This window comes from Camelina sativa, chromosome 11 (genome assembly GCF_000633955.1).
Source record: "Camelina sativa cultivar DH55 chromosome 11, Cs, whole genome shotgun sequence".
Taxonomy (NCBI): domain Eukaryota; kingdom Viridiplantae; phylum Streptophyta; class Magnoliopsida; order Brassicales; family Brassicaceae; genus Camelina; species Camelina sativa.
The window spans coordinates 3,156,247-3,170,939 of record NC_025695.1 but is presented as its reverse complement, the minus strand read 5'-3'; the positions used below and the strand labels follow the sequence as shown (position 1 = coordinate 3,170,939).

The 14,693-nt window shown below is 38.1% G+C and overlaps 3 protein-coding genes across 4 annotated transcripts in view; all 3 read left to right on the top strand.

Moving 5' to 3' along the window:
• LOC104721353 lies at nucleotides 7,849-8,551 on the top strand. Its single transcript, XM_010439318.2, has one exon. It carries the CDS (start codon nucleotides 7,899-7,901, stop codon nucleotides 8,283-8,285), a length of 387 nt encoding a protein of 128 aa, XP_010437620.1. The 5' UTR covers nucleotides 7,849-7,898; the 3' UTR covers nucleotides 8,286-8,551.
• On the top strand, nucleotides 9,023-11,512 carry LOC104721352. Its single transcript, XM_010439316.2, has 5 exons — nucleotides 9,023-9,306; nucleotides 9,616-9,851; nucleotides 9,945-10,203; nucleotides 10,763-11,098; nucleotides 11,185-11,512. Exons 1-5 carry the CDS (start codon nucleotides 9,277-9,279, stop codon nucleotides 11,356-11,358), a joined length of 1,035 nt encoding a protein of 344 aa, XP_010437618.1. The 5' UTR covers nucleotides 9,023-9,276; the 3' UTR covers nucleotides 11,359-11,512.
• The window catches only part of LOC104721351 (SWI/SNF complex subunit SWI3D-like), a 7,041-nt gene continuing 4,216 nt past the window's right edge, over nucleotides 11,869-14,693 (top strand). For both annotated transcript variants that reach the window (XM_010439315.2, XM_010439314.2), the window contains exons 1-5: nucleotides 11,869-12,410; nucleotides 12,905-13,431; nucleotides 13,556-14,215; nucleotides 14,334-14,497; nucleotides 14,612-14,691. In XM_010439315.2, the coding sequence (XP_010437617.1) occupies nucleotides 11,966-12,410; nucleotides 12,905-13,431; nucleotides 13,556-14,215; nucleotides 14,334-14,497; nucleotides 14,612-14,691 (1,876 nt within the window). In that variant the 5' untranslated portion in view covers nucleotides 11,869-11,965. The remainder of the gene's footprint in view (nucleotides 12,411-12,904; nucleotides 13,432-13,555; nucleotides 14,216-14,333; nucleotides 14,498-14,611; nucleotides 14,692-14,693) is intronic.

Below are 14,693 nucleotides of genomic sequence, written 5' to 3'. Positions count from 1 at the left end.
CAACAAGATATGGTTCAAAGGTTGCCTAATATCAGTGATGAGAATCGTATATGTGAATCATGTTTAGTGGGAAAACAGGCTCGTCAAAGTTTTCCGCAGAAAACCATGTTTCGAGCTTCCAAGCCACTAGAACTCTTAAATGCTGATCTTTGTGGTCCGATTACACCACCAATCATCGCTCATAACAGATATGTTTTTGTTATAGTTGATGATTTTTCAAGATATATGTGGTCAATCTTCATCAAGGAAGAGTGATGCTTTTAGCATGTTCAAAGCGTTTAAAAATCTAGTGGAGAAAGATCTAGGGAAGCAAATCATGATACTCAGAACTGATAGAGGAGGAGAGTTTACCTCCAAGGAGTTTCATGATTTTTGTGAGGCTATTGGAATTAAGAGGCACCTAACAACACCATATACATCACAACAAAATGGAGTTGTGGAAAGAAGGAATCATACTCTAATGGAGATGACAAGGAGCACTCTGAAGGCAATGAAGGTACCTAATTATTTGTGGGGGGAAGCAGTTAGACACTCCACATACATAATTAAGAGGGTACCAACGAGAGCTCTTGAGAACAAAACTCCCTACGAGAGCTTGAGAGAGAAGAAACCAAACCTAGAGCATCTAAGGGTGTTTGGTTGTCGAGCCTACTCAAAAATTGAGGCTACAAACTTAAAGAAGTTGGATGATAGATCACAATCTCTAGTACATCTAGGAATCGAGCAAGGATCCAAAGCCTATAGATTGTACAATCCATCGACGAGGATAGTTGTAGTGATCCGTGACGTAGTGTTTGACAAAAATACAAGCTGGAACTGGAATGAAACAACAAACAGATCGAGTGGAAATCCAGGTATGTTCCACATGAGGTGGGGAGAAGTTATTGATGCAGGAGATGGACCTGTAATAGTCAACAATCAAGATGAAAATGGTGAGAACAATGATCATGAGGATGATGTCGAAGATGATCAAGAACAGGGGATTGATGATAACATGGGTAATCATGGAGCACATAACGACGGAGAAGGAGTGAATAATGCAGGTCAAGCTGTTCAACCAGCTCTTCGACATTCAAATCGTCAAAGTGTTAGGCCAAGATATCTTAATGATTATGTTCTTCAAGCTGAGAAAGAATGTGAGAAGCTGCTACTATCTCTTGATGAAGAACCGAGAAATTTCAGAGAAACAAAAGGATTAAAAGAGTGGATACAAGCTTGCAAGGAAGAAATCGAATCCATTCACAAGAACAACACCTGGTTTTTAGTTGACAAACCGATGGAGACAAAAGTGATTGGTCTCAAATGGATATTCAAAATCAAGAAAAATGCATATGGCACAATCAATAAATACAAGACAAGGCTTGTAGCAAAAGGATATGTGCAAGAATCAGGCATAGATTTTGATGAGGTTTTTGCACCGGTTGCGCGACTTGAAACGATAAGGTTACTAATTGCCTTAGCTGCTTCACATGGGTGGGAGATTCATCATTTAGATGTGAAGACAGCGTTTCTACATGGAAAACTAAAGGAAGATGTTTATGTAGAACAGCCTGAAGGATTTGAAATCAAAGGGAAGGAACACAAGGTTTACAAACTTACAAAGACATTGTATGGTTTGAAACAAGCTCCAAGAGCATGGAACACAAAGTTGGATCAGATTTTAAAATCAATGATGTTTAAGAAGTGTTCGAAGGAGACCTCTGTTTATCGAAAACAAGATGGAGAATCACTTCTAATAGTTGCAGTTTATGTTGATGATCTTTTTGTAACAGGAAATACTCTCAAAGCCATAAAAGATTTCAAGATGGGAATGTCATCTAAGTTTGAGATGTCTGACCTTGGAAAGCTCACTTATTATCTGGGCATCGAAGTTCATCAAGGAGAGGATGGAATCGAAATCAAGCAGGAAGCTTATGCAAGAAGGATTTTAAGAGAAGTTGGCTTAGAAAGATGTAATTCAACAAAGATCCCTATGGAGTTTGGATTTACCGTGTCAAAGGCTGAAAAGAAAGAAGAGATAGATCCTACGAGCTACAGAAGGAATGTGGGATGCTTAAGATACTTACTACACACTCGAACAGACTTAGCTTTCTCGGTTGGTGTCACTAGTCGGTATATACAGAGTCCTTGACACTCGCATGGTGTTATAATGAAGAATATACTTCGCTATCTTAGTGGAACCGTGTCTTATGGTTTGAAATATGGTCGAGGAGGATCAAAGAAGATTCATGGTTTCAGTGATAACAGTCACAACATTGATCCGGACGATAGGAGAAGCACCATGGGTCACATGTTCTGTTTTGGAGCTACACCAATTAGTTGGTGTTCACAAAAACAGGGGACAGTTTCTCTTTCGTCCTGCGAAGCAGAGTACATGGCAGCAACGGAGGCAACTAAACAAGCTATTTGATTACAGGACACTTTGAGCTAGATCACTGGAAAGGAAACAGAGCAGATCACCATTTGGATCGACAATGAGTCAGCAATACAGCTCTGCAAGAATCCTGTATTTCATGGTCGAACCAAACACATACACAAGCGGTACCATTTTATACGAGAATGTGTGGAGAGAGAGCTTGTTGATGTGAAGCATGTACCAGGAGAAGATTAAGAAGCGGACATCTTGATGAAGGCATTAGCAAAGATCAAGTTTTGCGAAATGAGGAGCTTGATAGGAGTTGAAGACATGTCCAAGACCAAGTTGAAGCTTAAGGGGGTGAATGTTGGATAAGCTTCAACATTCCTTGAAGTCTTAGAGATCCTTATCAAGTTGGGTTAAGGATAAGAGATAGACTTAATAAGAATTAGGAGTTATCTAATTCTAAGTTCTAATGGGAATATGATTAGCAAAGGTGTGCTAACTTTATAAATACAATTGTTGAGTTGTGACAATTGTAAGTGAGAACATTAAGAGCTTAAGAGTGTTTAGTTTTGAGAGAGATATTTTCTAAACATCAATAAAGAGAGCAATTCTTTATAAACAAGTTGTGTTCTAATTTCTATAGTTAGGTCAAAGGATCGCCGTGGTGGTGGTCAAGCTAATTACCCGATCAAGCTATTCTACACCTCCAACATGCCTATCATTCTCCAATCTGCGCTCGTCTCAAATATCTACTTCATCTCTATGCTTCTTCACCGTAACTTTAGTGGCAACTTCTTGGTGAACTTACTGGGCCAGTGGAGAGAGTCCGTACCAGTCGGTGGTCTTGTTTACTTGATCACAACTCCAATAATCTTGACGGATATGGCAGCTCATCCCTTCCACGCAATCTTCTACATAGTCTGCATGCTCTCTGCTTGCGCGTTTCTCTCAGTGACGTGGACTCAAGTCTCGGGATCCTCTGCTAGATACGTGGCTAAACAGCTCAAGGAGCAACACATGGTGATCCCTGGACACAGAGACTCCAATCTGCAAAAGGAGCTCAACCGTTATATCCCAACAGCAGCCGCCTTTGGAGGAATGTGCATTGGTGCACTCACTGTTCTCGCCGACATCACCAGAGCCATTGGCTCAGGGACCGGAATCTTGCTTGCCATTACAACCATATATCAGCTTCTCGATACTTTTGACAAGGAAAAAGCCATCTAGTGAGGCGTTGCCCCTACACCATCTTGTTGAAACATCAATTACTTCCTAGTTAAGATCCATGTAACTTTTCTTTTATATGTCAAGTGCACATTCCTTTCATGTCAATAAATAGTAATAACAAAATTATTGAGAAACATGCGCTGTCTGCCCATGTATTGGAGTTGGAAGGATATCACCGATTTTTTACTTTCTTGTTCCTCTGTTTTGTTTTCTTGTTATCAGTCAAAAGTAGTCAAACCGTCAACGAGTCTGACCAACCAAAAAATAGTTTAGTAATTAGTCCCTTCAGACTAACCCTATCAACACGAACCAATGGGCCGAATGAATTTTAATGGACCTAATAATTCCATAATGACATAGCCTACCAAATAACGGCCTAATCGGTTAAGATGATAAACAACACGAAACAGAAGCTTAACGAAACTCTCTCTTGTTTCTTTATTTGTTTTTTTCTTTTCTTTTCCAAAGATAAACACACGAGAGTTTTTGTTATTGCCCTAAACACTTCTTTTTGTAATAGATATAGACTTCAACTTTTGTAATAGATATTGCCGAAGACCACTATCTCCAATCTCACTAGTGCTATGTCAGATTTTTGGTGGAATGCAGTGGAGCATAGAAGGAAAATCTACTGGGTGAGCTGGGAAAAAATGTGTTTATCCAAAGAGAATGAAGGTCTTGGTTTCAAGGATCTGGAAGACTTTAATCAAGCCCTTCTTGCAAAACAGACCTGGAGAATCCTGCAAGAACCTAACTGTCTTTTTGCTAAGTTGATTAAGAGTCGTTACTGCAACGATACAGAATTTTTGGAAGCAGGAATTGGAGTTAGACCTTCCTTTGGCTGGCGCAGTATCCTTCATGGCAGAGATCTCCTTGTCAAAGGTTTGAAGAAGAAAATTGGCAATGGTTCTTCGGTCAGAGTATGGATGGATCCATGGATTTTTGACCACGTTTGGAGAGCACCTTACCGGAAAAATATCTTTTTTGATTGGACGTTGAGAGTTTCTGAGCTGATCAATCAACAGTCAAGATCTTGGAACAATGAAATCTTGGATTCTCTATTTTTTCCCAATGATATTTGTTGTATCAAAATTCAGAAACCGGTGATTAGCAAAGAGGATTTCTGGTGCTGGGAACACACGAAGAGTGGGGATTACACTGTCAAATCTGGATATTGGCTTGCTAGTACTTTGAAAAATCTGGTTCTTCTTCAGGAAGCAGAGACGCAACCCTCCCTCAATGGCATTAAGAACAAGGTTTGGTCCCTTCAAACAGTCCCCAAGATCAAAGCGTTCCTGTGGAGAGCAGTTAGTGATGCTCTGCCTGTATCGGACTTGATATCAAAAAAAAGAATTAAGCTGGATTCCAGATGTCAAATTTGTGGCAATGAAGGAGAATCAATCAATCACGTCCTATTCACATGTACGCTAGTAAGGCAAGTGTGGGGTTTAACAGGTTATCCCTATCCTCCAGATGGTTTTGATGAGTTATTAGTGCATTCAAATTTCCATTATCTGTTTACCTCGTCAAAGAACCCAAATATTCCCATTGAAACCAGAAGGCTCTTCCCTTGGATTCTCTGGCGGCTCTGGAAGAATAGGAATTCTTTCTTCTTTGAAGCAAAAATGTTTGATCCTGTTGATACAGTTTTAAAAATTAGAGAGGATGCGGAGCAGTGGAGTACATCTCAACAGGTTGACCTTGCTAGCGATGAGGTGGAAGAAGCTGAGGATCGTAACCAAACTTCACATTGGAAACCACCTCCGCCAGGTTGGTTAAAGTGTAACATTGGCATCTCTAGAGTTCAAAAGAACAAGATATTAGGTGCATCTTGGGTTCTGAGAGATGAGTTTGGCCGGGTGCTTATTCATAGCAGAAAAGCTCAAACGAGTTTCTTGGTTAAAGATGAAGCAGATTTGCAACGCTTTCTTTGGACTGTTCAAAGCATGATAAGTCACAAGGTTACGAAAGTAATCTTTGCTTTTGAATCAGCTGCGCTTGTTGGGGTGATCTTAAGACCCAAAGCATGGCCTTCTTTTGCTCATCAACAAGCAGAAATGTTGCTGCAACTAATTTCAATACAAGACTGGAGAGTACAACTAGAGAAACCATCTGAAAACAGAGGAACTTCTCTCATTGCTCAAAGTGTTCCAGATTATGCCTTATTGCAATCTTATATAGCCACTGGATATCCAGCTTGGTTACATGAACTCTTTGAACATGAGAGACTTTCTCCTTCTTTTTAATTTTTGGTTTCTATCTCCTTTTTGGCTAAAGTGTTTAGAGCATATTTTTTGGAGGGATAAGTTGATTCTGTGTAATCACTTTCCCTTAGTAACTTTTGATCACACTACAAAGTTATTCTTTGTAATCCTTTCTTATTTGAATGAAAACCAGATGACAAAAAAAAAAAAAAAAAGTTACGAGGTTGGATATCAGTAGAAAGATATAAGATACAATGTTTTCATTAGCTTCGTAAAAGTGCCTCGTTGTAAATGAGAGTGTTACAAAATAGTATAATACTAATATGCTAATATAGCAAATACATTCGGTATTATTCACATATTTCTTTTGTATTATTAATTCTGATATACATTTCCTAGTTTTCTTATTGTCCAGTTTATTGACTGTTGTCACTTGTCAAATACCAGAGCAACATATTATTCGAACCTTATTATAACATCTCATCGAAACGAACATCCAGCACGTACACGCCACCTTTGAGTTTCTCATTTTAGTTATTAATGTTTTCCAAGTACTCTATAAAAAGGATGGATGTAACGTCCTGTACAGAAAACTACAAATCATCGAACTGGATATTTCTCAATAGTTTTTGCCCATCCAGCCATATCCTAACCTAAAACTGGAATCATCACGATTGCTTCGTTAGAAGACAACACCGACATTGACTAACGAGTAACGAAGTTGGTTTGAGTGTACGAAATGGAGTGGAAGTGGAAAGCAGCACGAAGTTCACCGAACCTTGTTCTTTATTGTTGTTTATTTATTTTAAATAGTATGTCACACAATAACAAGTGAATCCAAGATCCATCCTTGTACGTCGAGCCTTTGTTTTTGTTACGTTTTAATAATGCTGCTGATGCATTAATCATTCACAAGAAGACAAAACTTTCTCATATTTTGTAAACTGCAAGAGACAACGCTTGTTCACTATATGGGAGACCATTTATAGGAGATACACCCTAATTTCATATATAATATATATACATAAGCAGACTACGTCACGTACAAATTAATATATTCTTTTGTTTTCTCCCATTATCCATGTAAGAGATAAAAGAGATAGATATACACTTAGGTTAGGTAAATATTATGCATTTATGCTAACAAATTTATCAAAAAAATTGGCAAGGGTTCGAGACAATATATAGTAGTACTAGAGATCAGATACTACATGCAATAAGAAATAGTATAGAGTTATTTATATCCGTTTTGTCTGTAAAAATGAGGTTTCTTGGTTGGTGTGGAGTAAGAAGAAGAGCAACGTGTGTGTATAATTACTGGTTACGGTTTGTCGGAAACCTAGTTGCGTGGGAACTCAAATTAGTAATTACATTTTGCAATTACAGCTATCATTGTCACATGCATGGGTCTTTTAAGATGTGTGTATAACTATGAGAATTAACTATTTATTAATCACACTCAGCCTCCAGTTTTATGTTATATTTGTTCTTTTGTTTTAGTTATGAACTAAACAAATCTTGTAAAACCTTTGGAGACTTTGGAAAGCCAACAATTATTACTATTTTTATCCCCGTTTCTATTAAAAGCATAAAACAACTATGTTAGGGAAATTTCTCAGAAATTGCATGAGACTATTTTGGAAGTGCATGTGCATAAAACTTAAAACGTTCATGTGCTTAAAACATCGCTTTGCGTTAATTTAGGGTTTTATCTTCTCTAACAATTAAAAAGAAGTAGTAATGTAGTATTGTTTTTTTTATCTTAATATAAATGGCTCTTCTTGTGTATCAAGAGACCAAGCTTTTTTAACTTTTCCCCGCTGTTGATCCCTAAAATGAGTTTATAAGTTATATTGAAGATAACTTAAATAAATTAATAATCTAACCTTAGATCTCTTAACTCAAAGAGACAACAGTTATGTCTCTTTGTGTGTGTGTGAGACTATCAAACACAATAATAAATTTATATATCTATTCGTATTGGTATAAAATAAGAAGTTGTGACTCCTAAAATGTATCATATAAATAGATACATTTTCCCTATAGAGACTACAACAAATACATACAGTAGAATACAAAAGAGAGAGAGAGATAGAGAGATAGAGATGGAGTGTTCGAACATGAAGCAACATCAGTACGGTTCATACGCAGAGCCGAGGATCTCATTTTCTAGCGGTTTCGCAGCTACTAAGCACGATATGATAAAGTACAAGGAGGCACCAGCATCGTCAGATGATTTTGAGTTCGGAGTTGAGAACTTCTCCATGACGACAGCAGATGAAATCTTCTTCGATGGCATGATCTTGCCGCTAAAAGAAGAAGTAAACACGACGAAGAGAATGTCAACTCTGAGGGAAGAACTCAGTGAAGAGGATGGTGATTCGCCGAGAAGAAAATCAAAAGGGTCGAGTGGTTGGTGGAGAGAAAGATTAGGATTAGGATTCGTGAGATCCAAGAAAGATCACAAGAAAACTTCGTTTTATCACCATTAATTAGAAGCCATTCTTCAACCAACGGTTCTTTTGTTATTTTTTTTTTTCTCTTTTCTTTTTAAATCGTTGTGTTAATGTTTTTTTTAGCTTCTTCTCTTCGTAGAGCTAATTTACTCTTTAATGTGTGTTTCTCTGTTTTATTTTTCACTTCTTCACTGTTCCTCGCCGATGTAAAAATTGTTTGCGGTTGAAGAGTTTCTTCTATATGTGTGTTTTGGTGCTTTTCTTTTAAGTGGAAATTGATGACGACATAAATATCGAGTTTATTTTCCAACTTCTCATCGCCCCATACTTAATGAGAATTAACAAAAGCAACCTTTCTACAACAACTCAGAGTCAGAGTACTCTCAACACTTAATTTGTTTTCTTTCTGTTTATGGCAATTTTAGTTGAAGACGTGTAACAAGGAATTCAGATTTATTTGACCAAATGTCATTTTTTACAACATCCATAATCCATTTAAGCATTGAGATCGACTAATAGCAAAAAAAAAAATCGAACAAAAGGCACAAGTCAAACTGATGAAAAGGGCATGTGTCACACTAATTAAACTCGTATTAAGAAAAGAAAAACAAATAATTTGATTAGAGGATTTTAAAATCATAAAAATTTGAAAAGAGTCCCATAGTGGTGAAGCACGGGTACATGTCAGGGAACGACGTCGTTTTGGAACTCGACCTGTTCGTCTCGGTGTTTACGCTTTTTCTGCAAATTCTGTTTCAGTATCATCATCATCATTAGCAACATTTAAATTCCAATGGCGCATTTTAAATGTTTAATAATAATAAATCCGAGATCCGTAAATTCTAAAGAGCTACCCAAATCCAAAGCTAACGGTCTTTGAGCTTCTCTTATCAAAAGTTTGTTCCTTTTTTTGGGCATAAAAATTGTTTCTTTTTCTTTCTATCAGAGTGTCTGAAAAAATTCAATGTCTTTCTTCTGATCTTTTCATCTCTCTCTAATCTATATCTATTTCTCAATCGAGGCAGCCATGGCCGAGGACCCTTCTTTCCTCCCCAAGGTACCTTTTTTTGTGTGTGTCGTTGGTTATTTAACGCTTGTCCTGTTTTAATCTGCTCGTGAGTGCTCTGATCTGATTAGGAGTTATCTTCTGTAGTTTTAGCTCCTAGTTTTTGTGTAATTTCATTATTCCTTTACTCTAAATCTATAAAAATTGATTCTTTCCGGCATTATAATATAAAAGTGTCTGAGATTTTCTTGATTTTATAATTTATACAGACAAATCTTTGGGTGTACCCATTTGACTTAAACAAACAAACAAGCAAGCTTGTTAACACGAGGACGTATATAAATGTATTGTCTTTTGCAGGATAGTTTTGTCTTGAAGCTTCCTAAAAAGTCCTCACTTGTTTTGAGAATGGTCGTTCTCCTCTTTGTAATGGTCTGTGCTGTGTACATTTGCTCCATTTGTCTTAAACAAATAGGAGTCAGCCCAAACTATGGTTTCTTGAACGTTGAAGTGTTTGAGAGACCTTGTCCTGAGCCTAACATTGAACCGTGGGACATTCCTTTTGTGCATTATCCTAAACCAAAGACATATAACAGGTAAAATGATAGATCAAAAAGTTCTAGACTTTATGATTTTTGGGTCTACGGTTACATTGATTAGTGCTTTGTGGGGTTTTGAATTTTTTATAGGGATGAATGTTCTTGCCACCCGGTTAGGTACTTTGCAATTCTCTCGATGCAGAGATCTGGTAGTGGCTGGTTTGAGACTTTACTTAACAATCATACTAATATAGGCTCCAATGGAGAGATATTTTCTGTGAAAGATAGGAGGGCTAATGTTTCCACCATTTTTGAGACTCTTGACAAAGTCTATAATCTAGACTGGTTGAGTAGTGCCTCTAAGAATGAGTGCACTTCCGCTGTTGGCTTCAAATGGATGCTTAATCAGGTAAAGTCACTGATATTCCCGGACATTGTGACACATCTCTAGTCTTTCTTACTCGTATGTTTTCGACTCTGCTTGAGTGCTTGCACAAAGAGATTGCTAGATTCCATCTTTGTCTACTGGTCACTGTTGCTTATAACTAACTACTTGTGAGTTTAAAGTGATATAATCTGGTTTAAAATAAAAGCTACAATGTTTAAATTTGAAAAAGATATATGTTTGCTTTTGCAGTATAGTTGTAAAGTTGAGAAACATGCTGCAGGGACTGGTCTTAAAGAAAAGATAAGGTTGTAGTTTTGAATGACCTCTTTCCTTCTCTCAGTGCTCTTCACCTATTAGGGAGACTCTGAGGATATGTCATTCGTGAAAGAGACATGTTTTGTTTTAGGGAGCTTCTTTGTGGCCCTGTTGATGTTAAACTTTGGGACTGAGTAAAAGTTAGGTTGAATGAGTATGTGATTTGATGTTGGAGGGAACTGAAGGATCCATGTAGTAGTAAGTGAACGAGTAAACATCTAAATTACTATATCTTATGATGGGTTTTGCATTGTAAACATTGCAGGGTCTAATGAAACATCATGAAGAAATAGTAGAATACTTCAAAACCCGAGGCGTCTCTGCAATTTTCCTATTCAGGAAAAACCTACTGCGCCGAATGATATCAGTACTCGCAAACTCTTACGACAGAGATGCTAAGCTGTTAAACGGGACTCACAAGTCTCACACCCATTCGGCCAAAGAAGCTGAGATATTGGCGGGTTACAAGCCAATGATCAACACAACACTTTTGATAACAGAGCTGAAGCAGATTCAAGATATGACTTCAAAAGCATTGGCTTACTTTAACACCACTCGACATATCCTCGTCTACTACGAAGATGTTGTCAAGAACCTCACGGTGATATATTACATCTTTTTCTTATTGAACTTAGTTACAGTCATTGGTTTCGTAAAATTATCTTATATGTGTTGAGAATGATGCAGAGACTAGACGATGTACAGGAGTTTCTAAAGGTCCCAAAACGTAAGTTAAAGAGCCGGCAAGTGAAGATTCATGGAGGTACATTGTCAAAACATGTACAGAACTGGGAAGAGATCCAAACCACACTCAAAGGAACCAGTTTCGAAAATTTCTTACTCCAAGAACACCGCAAATGATTTTTAAGTTTTGTATATATATATCAAAACAAAACCTTGTAGGAAATTTTGTTGTTTCTCTTTCTCTTTTTTTACCAATCTTCTTGTTCTTGCTATATGATTTGGTAATTGATAAAAAGAAATTGACCGCAGAGCGAGATTTTTAGATATTTTGTTAACCTCAACTACCAAAAACCGGTTAGAACCGAAATTAATTCTGAGCAAACCAAGTATACCCGTCGAACCGGAAGGTTAATTCGAGATTGATTGATTTAAACCGAATTAAACCAACCTTGTAGGAAATTAATTTGGCATTGATCATAAAGCCACAGAGCGAGATTTTAAGATATTTTGTAAACCTCAATAACCGTTTCGGTTAAAACAGAAATTAATTTCTGAGCAAACCAAATATCCTTGGTTAACCGGAAGGCTAATTGGAGATTGATTGAGTTAACCCGAAATAAACCACTCAGGCGTGCGGAGTTCAACACATGTTCGATACAAATTTGTTGATTTCAAATTGGGATTTGGGAATAGCAACGTTTTGATAAATAAAAATGGTGTCTTTGTAGCTGGAAATTGCAAAGACACACTGAGTGAGAGAGAGAGAGGGAGAGAGTGAGAGAAGATGGAGGAGAAACGGCGCGATTCTACTGGAACCCTAGCTTCTGGTGGTAGCACTGGAGATACTCCGGCATCTGAGCCGATGCCGGCGACACGGCGCCGAGGCGGAGGTTTGAAAAGGAAAGCGAATGCTCTCGGCGGTTCTAATTTCTCATCTTCTACGCCGTCTAAGAGGATGTTGACGCGTGAGAAGGCTATGCTTGCGTCTTTTTCTCCGGTGCATAATGGGCCTTTAACTAGAGCTCGTCAGGCTCCGAGTAATTTGGTTTCGGCGGCGGATGGGGTTAAGTCGGAGCTTTTGAATGTTGCGGTGGGTACGGATGGAGAGAAGCCTAAGGAGGAGGAAGAGCTTAATAAGGCGATCCGTGAGTGGGAGGCTAAGATCGAAGCTGATTTCGATGCTATTAGATCTCGTGACAGTAATGTTCATGTCGTGCCTAATCATTGTGGTTCGTGTTCTTCTACTTCTTCCTGTTTTTTTTTTTTTTTTTTTGGGTTGAGACTGAAACCAAATTATTCATCTTTTTAACATTTGTCACTGTTTTGCTCTTTGCAAATTTCGAAACTTTATATGGAGATAGACTTTCCAAAGTAGGCCAAGTAAAGAATTTGAGGTAGTCTAGATTTTGGTTCTGGAACTTCTCTCACTGGGAATGTATATAATGTGTTTGATGCGTTCGAGATGAAGTTATACTGTTACACCTTGTGATACTAGAGCAAATTTCATTCTTTAAGGCTGATTGAAGTAGAATGTGGATGCTCATTTTTATCATGTAGAACTGATGCTCCTAGTCCTTGTCTTGTGGTAATGTTGAGCTAGAAAGTAATATGATATCTAAGTTTAGATTTTGAGTTGTTGGTGTTGTTTAGTCTTACACAATTTTGCACTATCCCATTTTGAGTAGTCTGTAAATTGGGTTCCTGTTCTTCATATTCTTTGAAGGTTGGTTTTCATGGGAAAAAATTCACCCGCTTGAGGAGCGTTCATTGCCCTCTTTCTTTAATGGCAAGTTGGAAGGTCGCACTTCTGAGGTATATATGGAAATACGGGATTGGATCATGAGGAAGTTTCATACCAATCCGAACATACAAATAGAACTAAAAGACTTAACAGAACTCGAGGTTGGAGACTCGGAGGCAAAGCAAGAGGTGATGGAATTCTTGGACTACTGGGGCTTAATCAATTTCCACCCATTTCCACCAGCAGATACTGGTTCTACGGCTCCTGATCATGATGATTTAGAGGATAAGGAGTCACTGCTTAACAGTTTATATCGATTTCAAGCTGATGAGGCTTGCCCTCCTATTGTCCACAAGCCTCGTCTTACAGCACAAGCTACACCATCAGGGTTGTTTCCAGATCCGATTGCTGCTGATGAATTGCTGAAACAAGAGGGTCCAGCAGTCGAATATCACTGCAATTCTTGTTCAGCTGATTGCTCTCGCAAGCGCTACCACTGCCCGAAACAGGTGTTTTATCTCTCTACTTATTTTCATTTCATCCATAGAAATGGATATTACTGCGTTCTTTTTGGTATTTTTTACTATGATCGTTTTATTTAAAACTTAAATGCTAATACTGAGTTTTTGACAGGCAGATTTTGACTTATGTACGGAATGCTTTAACAGTGGCAAGTTCAGCTCAGATATGTCATCTTCTGATTTCATACTAATGGAGCCTGCTGAGGCCCCTGGCGTTGGTAGTGGGAAGTGGACTGATCAAGAGACTCTTCTTCTCCTTGAAGCTTTAGAAATCTTCAAGGAAAATTGGAATGAGATTGCAGAGCATGTTGCTACAAAAACAAAAGCTCAATGTATGCTGCATTTTCTTCAAATGCCAATTGAGGATGCATTTCTTGATCAAATTGACCACAAAGATCCAAGCATAAAAGACACGACAGATTTAGCTGTGTCTAAAGATGATAAATCTGTTCCAAAAGATACACCTGTAGAGGCAGAGAATAAGACACGTGTTGATGAAGATGAGACTATGAAGGTAGTTTCAGAACCAGAAGTTGACAATGAAGGAAAAGTCTCTCAGGAATCTTCCAAACCTGAAGAAGAAACTAATGAAGTGGAAGCAGACCAGAAAACACCCAAACTAGAAACCGTCACTGATGAAAGATGTCAGGAGGAGACTGACGAAAACATTGCTCTGAAAGCTCTTGCTGAAGCTTTTGAAGATGTTGGTTATTCCTCCACACCTGAAGCCTCGTTTTCCTTTGCTGATTTAGGAAACCCTGTCATGGGACTGGTAAGTATTTTATGTAACACAGGAACTTTGCATTCATGGGGACTGCTAAGATTCTTCTTAATTTTACAAACGCACCCTCTTTCCTTTCTGATCTTGCAAGGCTTTTTTTTTTTTGTAGGCAGCCTTTCTGGTGCGATTGGCAGGATCTGATGTTGCTACTGCGTCAGCCCGGGCTTCCATAAAATCTCTTCAGAGTAATTCGGGACTGTTGCTTGCTACAAGACATTGTTACATTCTAGAAGACCCACCAGACAACAAGAAGGATTCAACTGAATCTAAAAGGTTTCGCAGTTATACGATGATCTTTCTCAACATTCTATGTTTTTGTTCTGCTCTCAATCTTTTGGAGATATGGGTTGTTTTTTCTTAAATCTAAAACTAGCAAGACATTTGCAGTGCGGATGCAGAGGATAATGATGAAAATGTCCATAAAGATGAGCAACCAGAAGAAAAAATCCAGAAAGCAGAAGACGTCTCC